The 24,094-nt window shown below is 47.3% G+C and overlaps 2 protein-coding genes across 2 annotated transcripts; both read right to left on the bottom strand.

Moving 5' to 3' along the window:
- Positions 1-2,067: 2,067 nt before the first annotated feature.
- LOC137661453 (lymphocyte antigen 6E-like) lies at positions 2,068-8,028 on the bottom strand. Its single transcript, XM_068396995.1, has 3 exons — positions 7,924-8,028; positions 3,293-3,412; positions 2,068-2,637 (listed from the first exon to the last, which is right to left on the bottom strand). The coding sequence occupies exons 1-3, from the start codon at positions 7,973-7,975 to the stop codon at positions 2,429-2,431; spliced, it is 381 nt and encodes a 126-aa protein (XP_068253096.1). The 5' UTR covers positions 7,976-8,028; the 3' UTR covers positions 2,068-2,428.
- A 3,837-nt stretch (positions 8,029-11,865) lies between these two features.
- On the bottom strand, positions 11,866-15,618 carry LOC137661513 (lymphocyte antigen 6E-like). Its single transcript, XM_068397089.1, has 3 exons — positions 15,567-15,618; positions 12,644-12,763; positions 11,866-12,074 (listed from the first exon to the last, which is right to left on the bottom strand). Exons 1-3 carry the CDS (start codon positions 15,616-15,618, stop codon positions 11,866-11,868), a joined length of 381 nt encoding a protein of 126 aa, XP_068253190.1.
- Positions 15,619-24,094: the final 8,476 nt, after the last annotated feature.

Genomic DNA, 24,094 nt, shown 5'->3' on the forward strand with positions numbered 1-24,094 from the left:
CGTTGCCAAGGGAGGGTTCACTAAGGGAACTTTCATGGTTTTAGGACCTCAAGTGCCCCAGGGCAATTGCTGCTCCGACCTCCAGATAAGGACCCTTTTATGTAACCTGAGATGTGGGTCAATCTTTGGCTCACATGGATGGGTTGTGTTGCTGGGCAGTAGGGAATGCAAAACCCATGGGATCAGGGAGAAACCAGGCAAGAGGGAGGCAGGCTGGGGCCCATGGATGGAGCTGCTCCCTTAGGGATGGGACTCCTGGCTTCCCAGTGCTGTTCATAACTTCTCCATGCAACAGCTATAAGCAGACCATGAAACTCTCTGCAGCAGAAGTAGGCTCTAACATGTGCCTTCACCCCCTTTGCCCACACATTTTTATACCTTCCTTCATGTGCCAGGTTCTCTCCCAGCCCAAAGTGGAGGCATCTGCCAAGTTCAGGTAGCACAAGACATGACCTTATTTTAAACCTGGATGCCAAGAGCAGGTCTGTATTCAGAAGCTCAGCAGGACAAGACCTGGGGCAGTACTAGCCCCAGCTCGGCCTTTGCCTGTGCCAACCAGCATGGTCCCTAAGAAATCCTAAACCTGTGGATAGCAAAGGCTGAAGACTACTTCAAATAGTTCAGTTATTACCACCTTACTGTCTGGGTGTGAGGTAGAGTATGGCCATCGAAGGCCACAGAACCGTTCTTGGCTCATTCGAGGTGTTTGAATGTGTGTGCCACTTGAATATCTCTAAATCTGGCAGGAGGGGAAGAAAGGTGAAGAGAGGAGATCGGGCAGAAAAATGGAGCCAGCTCAGCTGTGAGATGGCGGTGAAATAGAAACCGTCAGGACAATGGAGAGTCTCATGGCTAAAGATGGAGTATCATTGGCCAAGCTTGCATTTACACCGAGGAGAAAAAAATCAGCTGAGGCTCTAGCAAGAACATAGAGGTTGGAGGTAAAGCCCAGACTAAGACTAGATGAAGAAGCCAACAAGGAAGTCTGGGAGAGAAAATAGCCAAGGAGTGCATAGCTGGGGGTTGGATGTGGATGGGAGGAAGGGTGGACAAGAAGGGACAGGAGCAGGCTGAGGTGAGCTGGAGCCATGAGACCACATTTTCTTTGCAAACCTGTTATAAATATCCATCTGAGTGGTGGTGGTCCTCTGCTCTCAGCAAATGCCCAGCAGAGTGAGCAAAGTGTGTAGCTGCTCTCCGTGTGCAATGAGTCTACAGAGAGAAAACCAGTTACATGAGCTGCACCCAACTAATTACCCTGGGAGATCTTGTTGGGGAAATCCTAGCAGAGAGCTTCTTCAGGAGAAAGCATTTCAGCATCCTGTGACTCACTTCGGAAGGATCTGAGGGGGGTTTTAGCTCATTCCTAGCTAAGATTATCCACAAGGAAGGTCAGTGCAGGGGAATGAGTTCCTTCAATTTTAACCCTGATAGGAAACTTGACTAGCAAACATAAAAGATTTATTTTCAAAGTTATTTTTTGACAGATTAAGCTGAAATTTCCAGGCTCCAGAAGACACATGGTAGAAACTGTCTGTCTTTTCTGATTATTTTCCTTTAAGCACTGTGCAAGATACTTTTCTCCCCTTTCAAGATAATCCGTTATGCTTATAAAGCAATGTTCACTGGAAGATCTTAAGTTTAAAGAAAACTTAATGCTCAAGATCCCTTTGTTTTGAGTCCTGCCTTCTCCCCTCTGTTTGCCTCCTGGAGAGCTCAACAGCCATTTCCTTTCAGCCAGAAGAGAAATTGAAAGCGAGATAAATAGAATACAGTTTACTCCGAAATGGAGTCACAACATGACACTTCTGCCAGTGTAGAAAAAGAAAAAAAAAAGAAAATCTGGGGAGAGGCTTCCTGAAATGTATGCAAAGCAATTGCAATGTATTTCAGCATTATTTCAATTCGACTTGCAGGCTAACGCCTCCGCTTTTGTTGCTGCTAATGTGGATGCATCCAGCCGCTAAGCCCGATGTACCGTACTACACAGTCACACAATAGAATAAAATATCACTTTATTGTGCCCAGCTTGTGTTTAGTAACTGTAATATTAAAGGCTTCCTCAGAGCAAAACGATACAGGGCAGAAAATGGTATAAAGGGAAAAAGGGCACAAGGGAATGGCAGGGACAAAATGAAGGGGAAAAAAATGCGTGGAGTTATAAAGGCCAATAGCAGGAGAGATGGTGGCTATATGGTGCCCTTCTGCATGTGCAGGGCTCCACATCACGCCTTTCTCTTCCAAACACCATTTTGAGGTAGGGCTGTGCTATTATTCATTGTCATCAGAGCATGGAAAGAGCAAAAATATTTGCTGATGGGATGTGACCTTCGAGGTGGGAGAAGCAGGGCAGCGTTCCCACTGTACGGATGAGAGTTTGATCCCTTGCAATGCAAGGCCAAGCAGCTCCTCTCCCCCCACAGCCCCTTTAGAAACCCAGCCGGAGGATGCAGGTGAGGCTGGCCAGGACGCCCAGAGCTATCATAGCGTAGCTGGTTTTCACACTGCTGGCACCGCTGATGTTGCACAAGGAAGACTCGCAGCAGCTGGTAGCAACGCCGGCTATGCCAATATTCAGATCAATTGTTGGGCAATATGAGGAACATTTCTTGGAAATACGCTGGTTACGGTCGTTGCCTGGAGTGGGAGAGAGAGAGAACAGGGAGAAAAGTCAGAGTTTATGTCTTGTGTATTTTTTACAAACATCAATGGTAGACTAGTAGTGCGATATCCAGTGGGGAATATGTTGTTCTGTACTTAATGCTGTTGGTTTTCCCTTGGGCTTTGGCACACTGCATCATTATTTGTGTGTATGTGACCTATGGAGACCACCTCCAGGCCTTAAGACTCCTCTGCTGTTTTCAGGGCCAGCTGAGTGCAACCTAGGGCAGGAATTTGGAGATCTAATGCATTTGTGCAGTGCAAGATTGCAAGATGTCATTGTCACCATGTCTTGATATTGCCACTTCCAGAGTACCAGCCCTTTACAATCCCACCACCTCATGAGCATATATATGTGCTTGGAGATGAGACAAAGGATTTGTGCAGAGAAACCCTCTCTCTTCCAATGTCTCCCTCTCCTGGGTGTGTTTAATCAGCAGTGCAGTATTGTTACGATATATTGCAACAGAGATAGGCTATGCTGACTTCCCACCTGCTGCAAGATGTGCTCTCTGTGTGCTGTGATCCTCATTAATTCTTCCACCACACCTCATGGTGGGAGGAGGCTCTGCAGTTAGCCTAACCTGAACCCCGTCTTGTCATCAGAACCTTAGGAAGGCTTCACACTTACCAAATCCTGTGGTAGAATAGGTTGTGAGACAGTACTTCTCATGGTCAGAGCATGTGGTTGTACTGAGACAGTGCGTGTTGGAAGTTGCATCTTTGCATGTGAAACATACCAAAGAGAAAGCTGCAAAAGAAGCACACAACACCATCAATCACCTCTAGAAATATCCGTAGGAGCAGAAAACTGGTGGTGCTGGTCCACACGGAGGATCTGTCAAGCCCAGCAGCCACAGGCAGACAACCTCCTGGGTGTGTGAAACTTGGCCCCAGCGACTCCCCTGGACCCAAATGACACTGATGTGGTTTGCTTATTTAGTAACCCTCAAGGGATCTTAGAAATATAGAATCAGAGAATGGTTTGGGTTGGAAGGGACCTCAAAGATCATCTAGTTTCAACCCCCCTGCCACGGGCAGGGACACCTTCCACTAGACCAGGTTGCTTCAAGCCCCATCCAACCTGGCCTTGGACACTGCCAGGGAGGGGGCATCCACAACATCTCTGGGCAATCTGTTCCAGTGTCTCACCACTCTCACAGTAAAGAATTTCTTCCTAATATCTCATCTAAATCTACCCTCTTCCAGTTTAAAACCATTCCCCCTCGTCCTATCACTACTAGCCCTTGTGTCACATCCTCTTCAAGTAATCTGAAGAGTCCTCGCCTACACATCCTTTCTCAGAGCACAAAGACCAATAGTGAATTATTTAAAAAATCTTTTTTGAATACAAAAAGGGAGACACAGACCTAAGAGTGACACCCCTGGCCATACTAGGCATGAATATTTTGCTGCTCGCCCCGCACAACGTATCTCAAATGAGGGACAAGTGACCTAGACCTGTTCTCAGTGTTTGCTGGGAAGACGGACGCTTGCATTTGGCTGGTTCATTTTCAGAGCTCTCCTGTGTCGAGAGGCAATCTTGGACTTGTAGAAGACAGGGCTCAGCAAACCACCCCCTTGGCTGCAGCAGACTCCTTTTTACAGCCATCTGTGGCTGATGGCTGCCTAACGCTACAAAATGTGTACATCTGTAACACGGTGCATCAGCAAACGCTGTGCTAACGCGAATGAATGAAAACAGCTTGCGCTCAAGTAAGCTAAAGCAGTCATTCATAGCAAAGAGATCCTCGGGGAAGGTTTCTTTGCATGATAAAGGGAATTTCCTGCTCATCTGTTTATCTGGAGCAAACACTCCTGCAGTAATGTCACCCGCTGGGGATTAGGCTCATTCTTCTCTTTTCCAGGCTGTCCCTATCTATGGCCAGTTAATACCCATCTTGGTTTTGTACCAGCACTGTCCTTTGCCTTCCTTGCTCTTCATCTCCTTCACTCTTCTCCCTTGGCCAAGTTTCTTTGCCCTTCTTAGTGCCTTTGCCAGCGATGTCCCAACCTCATTGCTGCCCTTGTTTGACCTTAGACAAGCTCGTCTGGCCCAAACAGGCTCTCTGCTCTGTCCTATTAACCCAGACTTGGCCCCAGCTCTGACCGTGACCCAGCTGACCAGGGTGTGCACCGTATTTCATAGGAAGCCACAAAAATGCCTTTTAGAGCACTATTCATCCTTCTCTGTCTCTGTGGAAACTGTCTTCTCTCCTCACTCCAGCTAACAGCCCCTTTGCCCTTTCCATGGCCACCCAGCACTGACCACCAATTTCCACTCGTGGTCTGTAGTCCTCACAGATCCTACTCTCTCTCTGTTGTCTCTCACTGAAGAGCAGCTAACAGAGGACACAGAGGCCAGGCAACCGGGCTTGCAGTGACTCAGATCCCATCTCCCTCTGTTCCCATGCTCAACACCCTTACGATTTCAAAAGCCTCAGACCTGGCACCCAGCTCACTCTGACTTGATACCAAGACTGTTGCAATTTGCTTCCTACCTTGGTCATGGTCGATTCCATCTCCAGACTCTCTTGGCTGTCCTGCCTGGCTCTTGCATCCAGTATTCTCCTGACACTGCAGGTTACTTTTTTTTTTTTCCACGTCTGGGACCCTCCTTTAGACTATCTTCACTCAAAGCAGTGTGGCTTCATTCTCTTTTCTTGTGCAAACCCCACACAGGCACATTTCTGCTCCACCCCACTGGGAACCACCCTTTCCTCCCAGAAAAAGAAAAACATACACTAAAGCAGAGTCCCCAAACTGGGTTTTCCAGACATGTAACCTATTTTATTCCTTAATTAACACAACTGGGTTTTCCAGACGTGTAACTCATTTTATTCCTTAATTAATGAATCTTCTTTAATCATTCCCATTCCAAGACAAACTTCCTGAATCTATACAGGAAACAGTGGAGCTTGTTGCACGCCCAAGCCCTGTTTCATCCCAACCTCCTAACTAATTTAAGAGTACAGTTGTCCCAAGACCCTTCTAGCCAAGGGAGGGGCAAGCACCTCCAGGGGTGAGTTTGCCAACATCTCTCTGTGCTCAGGAGGTTTCTCTCTCACTCACATTTACTATAGAGGACTCTGGAGGCATGTGGTCTCCTAACCAGGTAGCTCAGTTAAAACCCTGAAGTCAGGTAGGACAATTTTGATCCTCTGTCCTAGTAAGAACAACAATTGCTCATGCTACTGAAAAACACTTCCGATTTTATTGCGTCTCTTGAGGTATCTGTTGCAACGAGGGCTGAGTGGGGAAGGGAACAAAGTATTTTTAGAAATGTGCTCCACTTAGGGTGCAAATTAACTGAAAAAGAATATTCCTCAAGGAAGATTTTCATATCAATAACGTGAGCCACCCAGATAAACTTACATGTGTAAAGCATTAGGAAGTGCAAGCGCTGGAGGATGCAGGATTTACACCGTTAAAATCAGCCAGGTTCAGGATTAATTGGAACAGCAACCAGCCTTCTGGCTAGATTGCACAGTGAAGCGATGCTGGATATGTGTTAATTTTCACCAACTCCTTTGGTAAGTTAAATTTGCTGTCTCATTACGTGATCTTTTTAAAAAATATGATTACAGTCAATAGGCTGCAGGAAAAGATCCTTTTATTGCCCTCAACTCTCTCAAACCCGTTGAGCGCAATGATTTAGCACATAGAATCATAGAATCATAGAATTGTTAAGGTTGGAAAAGACCTAAAAGATCATCAAGTCCAACCATCGACCCGATGCCACCATGCCCCTCAAGGCAGCCCTTGAGACAGCCCCCATGTGACATATCAGTCACGGTCACCACCAGCAATAATACATTTGAGGCCATTTAATTAATTACTTTATCTGAAACTTCGTTTGGAAGATCAGTAATTTCCTCCCTCCCTGCCAAGACCCTGTTCCCAAGGCAGAGGCAGGATCCAGCGCTTGGGGTGAGACCTTGAAAGATGTTGGTGCAGAAATCGCCAGGATTAGGACTATTTCCTGATAGTTCCCTTAATAAAGACATAAGATGCGCATCCAGAGTGTGACCCCAAGGTGGGACTCACAGCTCCAAGTGGTCCAGGAACTCCCCACGCCAGGAGATGAGGCCAGACGTCCTAATCACCTCGTTACTGATTTTAACAAGCTCTGCCCTCATCTTGTGCAAATTATATTAATTTTTCTTCCCACCCCCATTGCAACGACTGTAGTGGGTGTGTGGTGAAGAGTGATCTCCTGCTCAGGGGGAAGAGGGCCAAGAGGGATGGGGAGTAAAACTAGGGTAGAAAGCAGACCTTGGGAGGTCTTCAAGTTTAAAGCCTGTGAAGTCCCACAGTAAGAACATTTACAGCCTCAAATTAAGTGTGAGCCTAAGTGCTCTGCTAGACCAGGACCAGAATGGCCAGTAATTTGCAGGTTAAGCCCTACAGCAGAGCCTGAGAAAGATTCAGTTTTCAATAAGACAAAAACCCCCCAAGCTGAGGAAGTGAACTAATTCCCCTGGAATAGTCAGGGGGATAATCAGGGCTGCCCCCTCTGTTCCTTGCCTGAACCACAGCCCACCCCTGTGCAAACAGGACATTTTCCAGAGGCACAGGCAGCGGTTCTTGGCAGAGCCCAGCCAGGCAGAGTTAAAGCGCAGGTTCCCAGTGCATCCTTCCCCAAAAAAAGCCCCAGACAGTTACCAGAATGAGAATGGGACTCTGTATCTCCACCCCAGACCTGCGATCAACATCGACAAAGTTGCACCTCAAAGCAACAAGCTGCAAGAAAGAGATGGGAGCCAGAATTGCATCTTCTTGTGGCCTGACCATCTCCACCAATTTAGGTAATGATGGTTTGTAATTGCAACCAATAAAGAAGCAAGTGAAAAAATATAATCAGTCTGTAGTTAGTTACATGTTAAATTTGCAGCTTTATTATACGTACTGCCCTTTGCCTGTCCAACTCTGTATATCCCTCAACTAACATCCCTTCTCACGGAGCTGCACCAAGGGCTCTCAGCTGCCTACACTGAGCCACTCCAAAGGCTGGGCTGGGGCTGCACGAGTCAGGTGAGGTGGGTATCTCATCCCCCACTTCAGCTCCTCATCGTCCTTCCAACTTCTGGTGGGGATACGTCCCCTGGCTTCTTATCCTGAGGGCTGGAATATTCTCTAGAGCCTAACGACCCTTCAGCTTTACCATTTATGCTGCAAAACCCCCTTGTCATCCCGCAATATCAAAGACATGCCCCAGCTCTGGGGGGTCTCACTAGTGCAAAGCAATCCTTGGAGACTCACCGCTCTCTGTGCACAGGGCTACGATGAGCACGAGAAGAAGAGAAGTCTTCATCCTTTATAGATCTTGCAGCTGCCAAAACAAGCAGGACTCACCCAGGGCAGGTTTTATACCTCTGCAGTGTTTGTTCTGGTGCTGGGATAATAACTATAGGGTTGCTGTGTCAGATGGTGGATAATTGAGAGCAACTTGTCAGTGCTTGTGTGTGGAAGTATGCTTTGTTGGAAGCCTAAACAGGCGTATGTTCTCCCCTCACTTCTTCTCCTAGTTGTTTCACAATGCAGCTTGTTCATCTGGTGTTGAGTATGCAACAGTTTCTAATTCTGGGTAAGTGGAGGAAAAGGAAAAAAAAAAACAAAAACAAACCAGCGTCCACGTGAGAAGAGCAATATTTTCCTTTCCAGGCCAGCTTCGCTCTCAGAGCAGCCTGCATCCTTAAAGATCCTGTCCTCACGCACTGTTTTAGTGCATATGGAAATTGGTTGAATTTAAAATTGAAATTGGGATTGAAACTTGTACAAAATGTCTCCCAGGGTTGTCAATGCAGCTAGATCAGAAGAGCAGAATCCTTCCACTGCATTTCATAGGGGACCAGACATCATTTTCTGTGGGCCTTTTAAAGACAGCGGCTCAAAATCACAAATGTCTCTGTTAAAAAATTGGATATTTTATATGAGGGAAAATGTTATCTTATTAGAAAATAAATTCCTCTGGGCAATGAAAATGACCACTTAAATTAAAAACCAGAAATAACACCCACTCCCATCATGTCGAAAAATCTGTGATTTTTTTTTTTTTTCCACAAATTACAAAAAAATAAATGTCAAGGAGAAAAAAACAAACCATTTAAATCATGGAGGATGAGAGATTGCCTGATCAAGGATGTAAACTCATTAAGTCTTCAGAAAAAAAAATTATAGCCAGCCAAAATTATGTGAAATGCCAAACAGGAGTACTCCACTGGATTTCCATATGGTGCTCTTTATTCCTCCTTTTTTATCGTGTTTCACCCTATCTCCCTGTATAAAATCAGAATCTTTCCTATCTTCTTTAATTGGTGTTGCTTTTTCCGCCCACCTTTGTCTTTCTGCAGTCTATTTGTGGGGATGGAGGCACAGTCCCAGAAATGGTCCAGCTGGATCCCTTTCACATGACACTCAAGAGCTGCAGGAGCAACCCGCACGCCCCAAGCCTCTGCCAGCGACTCGGCCCCTTGCTGCTCTCCATCTGGTTTATTTCCCTTTTTTCTTAGTCTCAAAGTTGCTCAAATTTCCATCTCCCAGTAAATATTTGGGCTTCCAATATGACCCAACTAGTGTCATTATCTCACCGAAAAGGCATGCCCTGTTCTTGAGGTGATGTAACTCTTTCCAACACTTCTAAATTGGACGTATAAATATTGTTAGTATGGAGACCTGTGTGACTAAGGTGAGGAAATTTCTTTCTCAACAGGGAGAACATGATGCTCAGTTGGAACAGAGGTGGCAATTAACCAAGAAAGCTCAAAGGAGGGGCGTTGTTTGGCTTCATAAGGCCAATGCCTTTGTAAGACACCAGGCAGGAGGAAAACAGAAGCTGGCACCCTCCATGCCAGGCAGTGCAACCCTCTCTTCCTTGTGAAATATTTTATTTTCCCCAGTCTAGAAGAGATTTCATGAGTCTTTACTGGTAAATCAACTTTTATTGCTGACTGTTTGAGGTAATAGCAGAAAAGGGGGCTGTAGTCACCAGGCGATGCCATTCTGCAGCACGTACATTGCGCTGCAGAGGCAGCCCACATTCAAATTTATTTCAGCCAACAGAATCCATTAACAGGTACAGAAATAGCAGCTCAGCTAGACACGTTTTTTTTTTCCCCCTCCCTTGTAGTTTCATCCAAGCAAAAACTAAAATATCTCCCGCAAGCTGCTGAGATTTTGAGATGGCGAGGCTGTATTTCTTAAAGGAGTTATTGCAGGATTTCTGACAGTCAAGATTTTCCATTAGATGGTCCTGCACTCTTCCAGCTGGTCCCATATGTCCCTCTGATATTAATGTTATCTCCATCCCTCACCAGTGCCAGGTGAGACAGATTGAAAAGAACCCATGGGGGTGGAAAGGACACAGAAGATTAGGACACCAGAGGGACTGAGGCAAAGGAGAAGATAATATCACAGTTTACAAGTATTTGGAAGTTAAGAACATCAAGAAGATTTTGGAAAGAGTAACAGGGGAATTAAATGGGGGTGGAGGATGGGGTAGAAAGACTTATTTCCCTTGACACAGTTGCTGAGTGGAGAAGGAAGGAGAATGTTCTGCTCGTCTTGTTCTAAATCTGGTTGAAATTGTAATGTGAGAAGGGCAAATGATTTCTTTATTTTGGTGGAAAAATATACTTTTCATGAAACAAAAGCTGAAATTTAAAAGTAACTGCGATGCTTAATTCAAATATTGTTTTTACTACATGTGGATTTCCAAGTTGGCCAAAAGCTTGGAGAATAATTTCAGAAATTATTGTGATTAACATATAGGAAAAGTGACAGAAAAAGTGGTTAAAGAGAAGTGCAAAAACCCATGTTTCTATTGGTCCCTCAGCACAGAAATGCCATAATGCTACTCTTCTTCAGTAGGCCAGTCTCACATTTGAGTTGCTCAGAAATTAAATCTTGACAGGATGATTAAATGTAATCCCATCTTTACAAGATGATTAAACGTAATCCCATCTTCACAGCCTTCAGCCAGCGCTGTGGTTTCTCCCCATTGCACGGAAACTCATGCACTTTGCAGCCTGTCTTGAGCGCTGGTGGAGCAGGACTCCCCTGAAATCCAGCTGGGCTGCAAACATCAGGGCTATTTTCCAGGTGCCACTTCTATACAAGCCCACCTGAAATGCAGCACTGCACTTACAAACTGCTCAGATGGGAATTACTCACCCTCCAGCTCCAGGACCATCTTAGCTACAGCTCAGCTCCTCCAAGAGCTGCAGGGGATCCCCACCCCATCTCCTCCGATCCCCACCCCATCTCCTCCATCCCCAAGCCTAGAAATGCAGCAGCAGCAGAGGCGAGGGAAGGAGCAGAGATCTCCCTACCAGATCAGACACCCACTGCCTGTGCCAGGCTCTTTCTGCCCAATTCTCACGTCCCTGAGGGGAAGTCATGAGCAACCACTCAGACAGCAGCATCTTCTCCAAGCAGGCACAGAGGTCCCCTTTCCATGAGGACAGATTCCAGCAGCACCATCCTCATCTTGGATATCTCTGGCATCTTGGTGTGGGCCCTTTGCCTGTTTTAAAAGCTGAAACCACCCACCCTGCAGAGATGACACAAGAACTTTGCAGCACAGCCAGCAGCACAACCAATACCTGGCAAAACCCCAGTCCTGCGTGTTAGCAGTTACAAAACAATTCTCCCTGTTGCTTGCAGTGGGAACAACACAAACATCTTTGACCTTTCCAGATTGACACCTTCATTCATTAGCACTGAGTGATCAGGCAGAACATCTGCCCTTATGGAATGCCTGTCTTGAGCTGCTGGATGCAACTGAGTCATTGAGAAAGGCAGCCAGGAGAAGACTCCCAGGTGCTAAAAAGAGGAATTCAATGTAAAATAGAGATTCAGATTACAGTCCTTTCTGGCAGAGCTCTTTTCTCAGGCTGATCGTAGTGTGGATATAGCAAACACACTCTAGAATAACATAAATCTTTATTTTGTCTGACAATTGTCATGCACATGCTATCAAAAGAGCTTTCCCAGGGAAAATTAGTACAAAACAACAAATGATACAGGGGGAAAAAATAGGAGCTACACTGCCATGCTGTTTTGTGGATGGGGTCTGAAGCAATGTCTTGGAAAAAAAACAGGGTGGCTTAGACCCTGTTGGAGACACTTGACAGAAGGTGTTGGTTTCTCAGTTGGGGAATACCTTGTAGGTTCTTGGGTTGTCACATCTTCTCCCACCCCTCATCACAATCCTGCCCTGATGACACAGATCAAACTGGCTGCAATTCCCAGGAACATCACGGCATAGCTGGTTTTTACGCTGTTGGCACCACTGAAATTGCACAGGGAGGTACCACAGCATTTGGTGGAATAAGCTGCCACGCCGAAGTTCACGTTTGTCTCAGGACAGTCTGCAGAACATTTCTTGGTGATGCGGTATCCCATGTCCTTGCCTGGGTGGAGAATAGACAAAAAAAGAGAGCTGTGATTTAAGACTCTTCTGTAACAGCTGACAGGAGGAGGTGTATTGCACTATGCTTAATTTGCAATGCAGCAACAACAGCTATCAGCAGATTTGATGAGTACTGCGTTAGTAACCACACAACCTGGATCAAACGCATGACACTAGAAAGTCCTTGACAGAAATCCACACCATGCTTCTCGCAGGACAGCAAAAATCACTGCTAATGCATATTCAGTTTCTAAAACCACATTACTCACATCCAACCCCTTTCCATCCTCCATCACAAAGCATGTGTGTGAGCTCTCAGATCAAGCAACAGGGTCTGCTCATGAAAATCTGTGTACTTCAACCAGCCCTACCACGAGGTGGTGAGGAACATACCGCAGGTGGTAGGTCACAGAGCACCACTGAGGGGTTCACACACGTTATGGGTTGTGATCTGTAAACCTCAGTGGTCAGTTCTTTCCAACAAGACCAACTACTGCCCTAAAAAAAACTATTGCCCATCTCTGGAGGGGGAAAAGAAACCAAAAGCCTTGAGGTGTTGCTGGTACTCACCAAACCCAGCAGAGCTGTATGTAGTTGTACAGAATTTCTCATGGTCTTCACACTTGTAGGTTTTAAGACAGTTCCAGTTGGAGTGCTCGTTGTCACATACGTAACAAAACAGCGAGGAAGCTGGAAAGAGCACGCATGACACATATTAGTGGTTTTCAGCAATACCCTCCTGGGAAAAAAGCATCAAAAGTCATGCCCCTTCTTGGAAAATACAAGGTGAAAAGTATGTTATTCATGACAAGTGAAATAAGTTGGTTTTGATTAAGGAAGCTGAACATGCGAACACACAGAACAAGCCAAGTTTTCTTTCTTTGCCTGAGATTGTCAGTGATTGAACCTGAAAACACATTTTTTTTTCAGCATGAGCAACACTTTCAGGTGACCTTTCTTTCTCCCCTGGGTCCTCGTTGGCCTGGTTGGCAGCCAACCTGCAAAAGCAGAGCTCGCGACCTGCCCAGCTGGGTCTAGTATAGCTCTGGCAAGGAGAGGACGAACTGGCACCTCTCAGGTGAGAGCTTAGCTTTTAGTATTTTCAGACTGCATCTGCAAAACACCGTACAGACATGAATTAATTAAAGCCTATGACACTCCTGTGAGCTAAATTACTGAGCACAGAGCGACCATAAAGGGAGTTCCCTGGGAGAGGTTGCTCTGGACAATAGAGATTATTTCTACCGACGCCTGGAACAACATATTCTCAGTGATATTATTAGCAGGGCTGAGCAAGGTCTATTACAAAGCCAGAAGGAGGCAGGATATGTATTTCTGAACAAAACTGAAGTAAATTGAGTCAATTTTCCAGGCCGGCCAGACAGCCATGATGGAAACACAGGCACCTACCATCTTATTCCCTAGAGGCAGACTCACAACTGGTGGAAACTGTTTCCCTCCTGTTCAGAGTTCCATTTCTGAGCAGGGGTGACAGAGGCAGTTAAGCTGCTCTCATGACGGCCAGCTCCATTGCCACCAGAGGTGGAGAGCTCTTGGTTGAGGGTGACAAAATTGCAAACCAGGGAGTGTCCTCCATTAGGCTGAAATTTCCCTGTTTCAGTTCCTACTGGCTTTCTCAACCCAGGAAGGCTCTTATTTTTGCACAGAAGAGCCCCTTTCAGTTGAATTTGAACCTGTTTTTAACAAGGTAACTCCTCCCAGGAAATCTCCAAAGCCCAGCTGCTGATGATTCAAATTCATCTCTGAAGTTGAACCTGCCCATAACGCTTGGTTAGACAATTCCAGAAGCAGTTCTAAAAGAGAATTAAAAGCCATTTCAGATCCTAACTACCCCAGGTAGGAGGAAAAAGCCTCCCCTCTGTGATATGGGGAGCTCAGATGCCTTGGGTACAGCTCTGGGTACCTCAGCATATGACTGACTGCTCTGAAACCTACCCAGACGCTTTTTTCTGGTGTCAGGTGTTGCGAGCGCAGGTGTTGTCCATAACAGCAGACAAAATCATCCTTGTTGTATCCTGGTTTTCGCTTCTCTATAACTGACTGTTTAGCACTCACTGTTTCTCCATCACTTGGATAAGTTGAGCCTCTCTACTCTCCTCTGGAGGTCCCCCAGCCCTAGCTGTGGGCTGCTGTCCTCTTGCAGACCATGCCAGAGCAATCTCAGACACGCTGCTTAGCAAGTGTTATTGCGTTTTACACTCCCCGCAGCTCCCTCTCATCTGCTTTTCTGACAAATCTCACAAAGTTGTTCACAGAATCACAGAATCAACCAGGTTGGAAGAGACATCTGGGATCATTGAGTCCAACCGTTGCCCTGACACCACCATGTCAACTAGACCATGGCACTAAGTGCCATGTCCAGGCTTTTCTTAAACACCTCCAGAGATGGTGACTCCACCACCTCCCTGGGCAGCCCCTTCCAATGGCTAATGAGCCTTTCTGAGAAGAAATTCTTCCTAATGTCCAACCTGAACCTCCCCTGGCGAAGCTTGAGGCTGTGTCCTCTTGTCCTATCTCTAGTTGCCTGGGAGAAGAGGCCACTCTTCAAACCACTCCCTGCTGCAGATGGAGCCGAGACCCCAGCATGTGCACGAAGGAAACTGAAATGCACTCGTGTTCACTGGCTGATGCAAGGAAAATCCCTCCCAGTCAGGAAGCAATAACAGCTTAAACCATTATAGCTACTATAAACCCTTGCCTGTGTCTGGCCTCCACCCTCCCTTAGCTCTAGTTTTGCAAATGCAGCCAGAAATAGCCTTAATGGTGCAAAAAGGCTTGCAGTACTCCTCGGGATTGCAAAAACATGCACAGAGCCAGTGTTTCTCAACTGGATATTTCTACACAATTATCTAGTTATATCTGCACCTCCTTCTGAAAGAGGATGAGCACAGAGCATTGTGGATCCCATTACAAACACACTCATTCCCAGACACTTAAAAAAGCTCTTCAAACCTACGAGCAAAGAGCTCTTAGGCTTTCAAATATCTGCCAGCAACCTGCTTTCTTGATTGTAATGTCATTGTGGGAAATAAAGTGAAACGCTGGCAGAAGTTGCAGTGTCAATACCAGCTGCATTACCTTTATCAACAGCTCCCCAAGTTTCATTCAGGAATAAAAACAAAACCAAAGGCAAAACTGTGAGCCCAGCTTAATTCCTACTAGCATTTTTGAGTTCACATGTCTGTCTTCAGAGGTGAGTGGTCGGATCTTGATACTTGAGGGTGTGAGAAAGCAGAGCAGCGAGCTCATCTTCTTCAGGTTATGGGTACCTCAGCAGAACTCACCCAGAACTAAGACTCAACCACACTAAATATTGATTGATGCAACTGACACCAAAGAAAAACTGCACCACCAAGACCTCACCAATTGCAATAAAATCTGTCAAACCTTCTTGCCCCTGCATTATCTCTAATTTTTCCTCTGGCATTTTCATCCTTTCCATCTGGCTCTCCCAGCCTCCAAAACTGCTTACCTTGCTTGGCACACAGCACTGCTGCCAGCAGGGCAATCAGAACAGCCTTCATGGTCGTTGTGCCCTCAGAGCCTGAACAATGTGGGATGGGGCACCACGGGAAGGTTTTATACTGGGACTGCGTTTAATTTGACTTCCTTTGATTGCAGTAATTTGAGGTTTTGGGAGTGACAGCACATAATATGTGATCAGTGATGGGTGTGTTTGTGTGTAGGAACCTATTACGAGGATCCAGGTAGCAATTTTTTTTCAATCTCGTTCAGATCCAATCTTTGTTTCCAAGGTCTACTCCTGCTGACAGTGCCTGCATTGCTAATTTCGGAAACAATTTATCTGACTCAAGCATGGGAGTCCCTTCTTACTCTGATGGGCAGAACCGCGAAACCTGGAGCAAAGCAGAGGCAGCTGCGCCAGTCTAGGGTGTCTCATCGCTTGCAAGATAGTAGGCGTCACCTGGCATCTTCCGTCCTTTCCCTCTGCCATGATATGAGAGCTTCATATCCGTGGGAAGTGGGAGAGGAGGCAAAAAAGATGATTTTTGCTGGGTTGTCTGTAGTCATTCAGAATTATCTGACTTCAATCAATCAATCAATCAATCAGGTTGGAAGAGACCTCTGGGATCATCGAGTCCAACCATTGCCCTGACACCACCATGTCAACTAGACCATGGCACTAAGTGCCATGTCCAGTCTTGGCAATGGTTGGACTCGATGATCCCAGAGGTCTATTCCAACCTGGTTGATTCTGTGATTCTGTGATTCTGTCTTTTCTTAAACACCTCCAGAGATGGTGACTCCACCACCTCCCTGGGCAGCCCCTTCCAATGGCTAATGACCCTTGCTGAGAAGAAATGCTTCCTAATGTCTAACCTGATCCTCCCCTGGCGAAGCTTGAGGCTGTGTCCTCTTGTCCTGGTCCATCCTGTGTCCATTGCTTGTTGCCTGGGAGAAGAGGCCGACTCCCACTGCACTACAACCTCCCTTCAGGTAGTTGTAGACTGCACTAAGGTCACCTCTGAGCCTTCTCTTCTCCAGGCTAAACACCCCCATCTCCCTCAGCCGTTCCTCATAGGTCATACTCTCCAGACCCTTCACCAGCTTGGTCGCCCTCCTCTGGACTTGCTCCAACACCTCAACATCTTTCTTGAAGTGCAGGGCTCAGAACACTTGTACTAAGGAAAGTGCTTTAAGCAGAAAACCAGCTTGTATCATTCCTACAATGACACCATTTGTGCCTAGAGGTTGTCACTCAGAGGATCCCATGGGCCAAGCAGGGATGGGGTCCCATGCTTTTATTTTGCTCTGCTTAAGTGCCCTCCAGAAGCATTCAGGGTTTCCAAGCGATGATGTTTGTTGCTACCTGTAGACCAACTCTGGACTGCCAGGTTTTTCCAGTCCCTCATGACCTTTCCAGTCCTTCTGGGCTCCCTGCTTCTGCTCCCACGACGACTTCATCACCTATTGCCAAATGACTCAGGATGCAGCAGAGGCACAAAGTGCATGGAAATGACTGCAGGAGCTAAACTACAAATGGGAGTGAAAATGACTGAGAAATAAAACAAGTCCTGGTCAAGAAGACATCTCAGCACACCAGGAGCCTTCATGTTTAGAAAGGAAATGACCAAGGGGAGCACAGAGTTAAGGTTTGTAAGGTCACAAATGGTGTGGAAACAGAATAAAGAACATCCAGTTGCTCTTTGTTTTCCCCAAGTTACTCCCCAAGGAGTTGGTTCATAGGCTCTTCCTCTCATCACCTGTCTGCAAGATCCTGGGCAGATGGCCCCAAGTAACGGGTCTTTTGCTTCCAGTCATTCTTCCTTTGCCCAGTTCCTCCTTTTTTACAGCAGCTTCACCCCCCAACAATTTCTGTCTCTGCCTGCACCCAGAGCAGGGTAGAGGGGATGAGAAGCCAGTTTCAAAGTCTTCCACTCTGTTCTCTGGATTTGCCCTGACCTTGAGCCTGAATCTTTAATTATCTCCTCTTTTAGCAAGGATGTGAAAGACCCACGTGACAGCTAATGTAGCAACTATACTTCAGAAATAATCTGTGAAAAAGCCACGCTCGCCTAACAAGAGTTTGTATAAATACATGCACGAACGACATCAGGCAGGAAACATGATCTGCTAGAGCACGGGGGAAATAGTAGGTATTAGTTTACATGTTTGTTTTACGTATAATAGCCAGGCTTTTCTCAGCCATCTGGAGAAATAGAAACCAAAACTTCCTTCCCTTCCATCCACGTCAAAATCCAGAAATGAAACTGAATTATCGCGCTGAATTCAGCTCATCTTGGAGCCAACCGAGCAGAAAAATGCAGCTCCTCAGCAGGAGGAAAGGAGTAATGAATGAACACAGCCCACAACAAGAAAGAAGAAAAGCTTTGAAATTAAAACAAATAAATGAGCAGCAAATAAATTACACTGTTAAAGCAAAATGCAGCTGAATAGAAAATCTGCAAGTGAGAAATGGGCTGTAGGAAGTGGAAATGTGAGAAAGGATTTAAATAGATTAGAAAGAGGGAAGGTTAATAATAATAAACAAGGTTAATATTTCACCCAGGACTGGAAAGAGAAAATGAAGGAGTTGAGAAATATTGGTAGAAAGCAAAATAAATTAAAGCAAACACACAAAGCTTGGCAGAAAATAATTAAAGACAGGGAAAGTGAAGGTAAGAAACAAGATGAGATGGGAGGGAAGTATCGATGCTTCACTGTTTCTCCTATGGTGGCATTACTTAACGCTGTGCAAAATGTACATGTTGTTATGTGCAGACACTGTTCAGGTATTAACCACAGCCCTTCAGAGTCTGAGGAGTGTTTTCTACAGCTCCACAAATCCCAGTTTAACCAGCCGCTGCAGTCAGACTGTGGGATCTCCTGTGGGGCCTGGATGGGGAAGGCATCTGGGGCATCACCTGGCCCCTATCCCTGTGTCCTTGAAGGAGGAGACTGCAACAGCTTTGGGACCCAGACTGGGGTCTGGCCAGGTCCCAAAAACACGCTATTCTTGTGCACTGTTGATATTTCAATCACGCCCAGGGCCACCGCGAGGTTTCTGGGCTCCAACCAGCAACACAACGGTGGGGCGGGGGGCAGGTGTCCTTTGAAGCAGAGAGCAGCCCACTCTTTCAAGCGAGAGGAGAAAAGAGCTGGAATAAAAGCCAAGGCAAAGACAACTGGGGTAGTGGGAAGTGCAGATGGTTCAGGAGACTTCAGGGAACACATCATGGGGGTGTTAAAACTACTTTCTCAGGGATATAAATGAAAAAGAGAGGGGAGGGCAACGGGGTGAATCTTGCTGCAGAAACTGGGCTAGGTGGGTGTTAACCCAGTGGTGTCACGAAGGATATTAAACAGTTAACAGAGCCTGGGAATTTTAAGGAAGGAACCTTAACCCACTTTGCACTTGGCAACCAACAGTGCATGTTTGTGCCAGACTTTGGGAGCGTGTTGTGCAAGGCCTGTCCCTTTTGTGTAACCATAGACAAAGTGTGTTTTCAACCCATGATGGATCAGTAAGGTGGAGCAAACTGCCAAATCTGGGGATATTTTAATGTCAACTCTCCCCAAAGAATCACAGAATCACACAATGATTGGGGATGGGAGGGACCTCTGGAGATCATCTAGTCCAACCCCTGTCAAAGCAGGGTCACTCAGAGCACGTTGCACAGGGTCGCGTCCAGGCGGGTTTTGAATATCTCCAGAGAAGGAGATTCCCCACCCTCCCTGGGCAGCCTATCCAGTGCTCTGCCACCCTCACAGTAAAGAAGTTCCTCCTCATATTCAGATGGAACTTCCAATGTTTCAGCTTGTGCCCATTGCCCCTTGTCCTGTCACTGGGCACCACTGAAAAGAGTCTGGCCCCATCCTATTAACACCCACCCCTAAGGTATTTGTAAGCATTGATAAGATCCCCCTCAGTCTTCTCTTCTCCAGGTTAAACAGACCCAGCTCTCCCAGCCTTTCCTCATAAGAGAGATGCTCCAGTACTCTGATCATCTTTGTAGCTCTCTGCTGGACTCTCTCCAGTAGTTCTTTATCTTTCTTGAACTGGGGGGCCCAGAACCGGACTCCTGACTTTCTCCCTTTTTCTTTCTGGAGGTTGGCTCCAATCACAGCTTTTCTCCAAGGTGCAGGGAGGAAACTCCCCATTTCATCTTGGGGTTGCAAATTGTAGCCTTAATGGGGAAAGGAGATGCCATGGGAGAAGGTGGGAAGAAGGCAGCCGTGGGTAATGCTCCTGGTGCACCTGAGTCATGCAGATGGTGCGTGCAGGGCACGCAGTCCAGCTCAGCCCTGGACAGCATCAGGCTGAGCTGGTTGTGTCCTCTCCTCCTTCCTTGTCGGGACAGGGAAGTCTGGGTTGTTTCATCTGGCCATGCAATGGCAACAGGGTTAGGTGAAGGATGGAAAAGGGGGAAGTTCATGGGATCCAGAAACCCCAGGAACAAAGGAAGACCTGCATATGATATTTTGCCTTTTCCCCCTAAGGCCTGACTGTTGCAGGCAGTCTGCTCTGTTCTTCCCTTTCCCAAAGCACATCTGGGTCTGTAGCTGACCTGGTAGGCTCCAAACAACAGGACAGAGCTCCTCAGGTCAGCCTCGTGGCAGACGACAGAGGCTACCAAACCTCCAGCCAGGAAGGACAGGGGTAGCCCAGATCCACCATGTCTGGCTGACATACAAGGTGATCCAGGTAGACTTCCATCTCAGCACAACAGCTGTGATGGTCATGAGGAGCCTTGCTACTAGTCACAATGGGTGAGGAACATGAGTCCTTTAGGGTCGCAGCTACCAGCCAACAGGGGACTAAAACCATTTTGTCACATTCCCTTAACCTCCAAAGTCCTAAGAGATAATTCAGACCCATTAGCTTGGAGGCTCATGGGGAGATATCAAACAGCACCATCATGCATGGAGTCAACCACCGTGATTCACATCCCTGCCAATGCCCTGGCTGAAGGGCCAGATCCAGACTAGCTCACCAAACAGGGCACAAGCCCAGCCCCAATGCCATCCATGCCATTGGACCATCAACATGGCTTGGGCACACCCCAACCAGCATTGTCTCAAACAGTGCCCTGACATGGGACTGCTCCTTGCAAGCAATTTGGCTATAATCATCCTGTTGGTAGAGGAAAGACATTATAGATGTTAATCACTCTTCTTGGATCCAGGGCCAAGGTTTATTATTCTGTGGTGGGATCTCTGCAGGTAGGAGGGGGGATATTGGAGACCTGCAAGGTCTGAAGGAAAAAGGGCAGTGAAGAAGGATGGTTGGGAGGAGGAAGAAGAGGTGAGAGAGAAAAACCCATTACCTTCTTGGGATCCCCCTGAAAGAGTTAGTGTCAGTCCTCCCCAAGGAGGACCCCACTGTCCACAACTGTATTTGGGGAGAAATGATCCTCACAAGTTTAAGTTTGCACTTGTAACATCTCAGTTGATAATTCACAAAACTGTCATTGCTTTTTCACTGGAAGTGGGAATTTCCCATTGTCCAAGGTCCAGCCCTCCTGATCCTCTTTCATGACACGAGCAAGTCAATGTGCAGGCACTAAAATGGCACCACCCCCTCTGCTGCATGTTCATGGTGGTCCTAACAAGCAAGGCTCTGGTCTTTCTTTGGAAATCCTGGGCTGAGATAGGCATGTGAACCGTGCCAGTACAAACACTTATGAAAGGCTGATCAAAAGCTTTGCCACAGAAGATTTTGGCCAGTCTCTCCAGGAAGAAAAGTAGGTGACAGCTCTCATGTGTGTCTTCACAACCCTCTTTCTGATCTCCATGGGTTTTTTGTGGTTGTTTTGTGGGGTTTTTTAAATTAAACTTTAAGATGCTGGAGTTAACATGGTGGTGTAGAGAGCAGTCATTTCACAGAATCACAGAATCACAGAATCACAGAATCACAGAATCACAGAATCAACCAGGTTGGAAGAGACCTCTGGGATCATTGAGTCCAACCATTGCCCTGACACCACCATGTCAACTAGACCATGGCACTAAGTGCCATGGCCAGTCTTTTCTTAAACACATCCAGAGATGGTGACTCCACCACCTCCCTGGGCAGCCCCTTCCAATGGCTAATGACCCTTGCTGAGAAGAAATGCTTCCTAATGTCTAACCTGAACCTCCCCTGGTGAAGCTTGAGGCTGTGTCCTCTTGTCCTGTCGCTAGTTGCCTGGGAGAAGAGGCCGACTCCCACTCCGCTACAACCTCCTTTCAGGTAGTTGTAGACTGCAATAAGGTCACCTCTGAGCCTCCTCTTCTCCAGGCTAAACAACCCCATTGTTGCATGGTGAGAACAAGAGTTTGGGCCATCCCTCGTTACGTCTAGAAACTCGTCACACCTCAGGTAATAGCCATGCTGAAACCTCCGCAAGTGCAGCTGAGGAGGGCAAGGAGAGCCGGGTTGTCCCTGGAGGAGGAGAGCCCATGGCAGGCGGAGGAGCTGCGCATCAAGGAAATATCCTGGCTGATACCATCCCAGCCCGACGGGTGTGTTCAGCAGGGCAGAGAAACAAACAGGACGATATCTGGGAACGCAATCATATTCCTCATTGGGTGAGCAGAAGGGTTTTTTCCCAGGAGGGTTAGCCAAAAATTCAAAACTCTGTTTTTTTTTAAAAATTATAGTATTTTGGATAAACAGGGTATGGTTTTGCTGTGGTGCATTTGCGCTGGTGATCAGGCAGAAGGAGGGAAAGGCTTCGGTCCACCTCAAGAGCATCCCTGCACGCTGCAGCTGGGCTTTGGCTCCTCTCACCCCACCCCTACTACTCATGGGGTATGGTAAGAGCAGCTCATGTGCCGTGATCAATCCCACCCCCAGTTGGAGCAGCCCCTCCAAACCCATCTCTCCAGCCACTCAGCACAAACAAGGGCTTGTAAACCTCACAGATGACGGCGTTGGAGGAGCATGGGAACCAAAAACCACCCACACTGATCCAGGGAGCAATACCAAGGTGGAAAAGCCACCCTGGGTTTGCAGACACCCTCCTGCTTGCCAAGGAAAAGGCAAAGTAGGAACAACTTGTCCCATCTTGATTGCACACACTGTGTACTTGTTAAACGTGTTAAAATGTCAGGAAAAAGACAACCATCACTTGAAGGGACTTTAAAATGCTTCAGCAAAGGCTCCCAGAGCCTCAAAATTGAGCCTGAGTGAGGAGAGGCATGCCCAAAGTCACAGGCGTGGTAGAGCAGTGGCTTTTGCTCCTCAGCCTGCAGCAGCTGTGGTCGCTGCTCCTGCCAGCTTCGCTTTGCAACCCAAACACCGCTGCAGGAGCAGGGGGGGGGGGAAACAGGACCTCTGACGGGAAAACAGGCCCATGAAGCTTTCCTTCCTCTGAAAGCAAAGCCCAGGGACGTGCCCTCCCATTTCTGGGCTGTGAACGCAGTGCTTGGCATCAGGCCCAGGTTTTGCTCACAGCAACTCTCTCCTGCCTTCCTGCATGGAGGAAAACCCACTTTCGTTCAAGCTGAAAGGGAGACAGGATAAAGGGAGAGCAAACAAATCTGGGGTGAGCTTAGCACCAGGAGACCTGTTCTGCAGCCAAAAGCTCACCCTCTGTCCTCCGGGCATGGTTTTCACAGCAGACATGCTGGGTATCCCCTCCCCTCTCCTCTCCTCTCCTCTCCTCTCCTCTCCTCTCCTCTCCTCTCCTCTCCTCTCCTCTCCTCTCCTCTCCTCTCCTCTCCTCTCCTCTCCTCTCCTCTCCTCTCCACAGCAGCAAGCAATGACTCCAGTGTCACTTCCACAGCCAAAATCCGGCCATGACATCGCCGGTGCCCTCACTGCCACCTGGTCCTTATGGTGGGATGGGTCCTGCCCATCCACTCTGATCCTATCTCATTTCCCCAGGGAAGGGTGGCCAGGAAGGGGAGGATGCAACACACCCTTCTGAGCAAGTGATCCTTGCACGTGCTGGGGTCAGGCATTGCTTCCTTTGGGTTTCCCATGCCTGTTGTACAGTGTGGTGTGGTCCTGACCAGACCCACAAAGTGCTCTAATAACAAATAAGAGCTGTGAATCTACTTCTACACCAGTAAATTAGTCAAGGACAGGGCACAGGCTCTCACAATTGCCCACTATCAGCACTCATCCATGCCAGGAAGCACCTCCCAGACCATGCCCAGGGGACAACCCAGGGCCAATCAGCTATTTCACAGAATCACAGAATCAATCAGGTTGGAAGAGACCTCCGGGATCATCGAGTCCAACCATTGCCCTGACACCACCATGGCAACTAGACCAGGGCACTAAGTGCCATGTCCAGTCTTTTCTTAAACACCTCCAGAGATGGTGACTCCACCACCTCCCTGGGCAGCCCCTTCCAATGCCTAATGACCCTTGCTGAGAAGAAATGCTTCCTAATGTCCAACCTGAACCTCCCCTGGTGAAGCTTGAGGTTATGTCCTCTTGTCCTATCGCTAGTTGCCTGGGAGAAGAGGATGTGGCCACCCCGTTTGGGGGTTGGAAAGGGTGCCACAAGCATGCCATACCGCCTTGCCTCAGGGCTGGAGGATGGA

Source organism: Nyctibius grandis, chromosome 3 (genome assembly GCF_013368605.1).
Source record: "Nyctibius grandis isolate bNycGra1 chromosome 3, bNycGra1.pri, whole genome shotgun sequence".
NCBI lineage: Eukaryota > Metazoa > Chordata > Aves > Nyctibiiformes > Nyctibiidae > Nyctibius > Nyctibius grandis.

What these genes read in the sequence shown, in the direction of transcription:
- LOC137661453 (XM_068396995.1), bottom strand. Translation starts at nt 7,975, where the DNA reads ATGAAGACTTCTCTTCTTCTCGTGCTCATCGTAGCCCTGTGCACAGAG. An exon ending in AGCCCTGTGCACAGAGAGCG is followed by an intron (nt 3,413 to 7,923) that starts GTGAGTCTCCAA and finishes CTTCTTTTGCAG; the next exon opens with CTTTCTCTTTGGTATGTTTC. An exon ending in CTATTCTACCACAGGATTTG is followed by an intron (nt 2,638 to 3,292) that starts GTAAGTGTGAAG and finishes CTCCCACTCCAG; the next exon opens with GCAACGACCGTAACCAGCGT.
- LOC137661513 (XM_068397089.1), bottom strand. Translation starts at nt 15,618, where the DNA reads ATGAAGGCTGTTCTGATTGCCCTGCTGGCAGCAGTGCTGTGTGCCAAG. An exon ending in AGTGCTGTGTGCCAAGCAAG is followed by an intron (nt 12,764 to 15,566) that starts GTAAGCAGTTTT and finishes TGCTCTTTCCAG; the next exon opens with CTTCCTCGCTGTTTTGTTAC. An exon ending in ATACAGCTCTGCTGGGTTTG is followed by an intron (nt 12,075 to 12,643) that starts GTGAGTACCAGC and finishes TTCTCCACCCAG; the next exon opens with GCAAGGACATGGGATACCGC.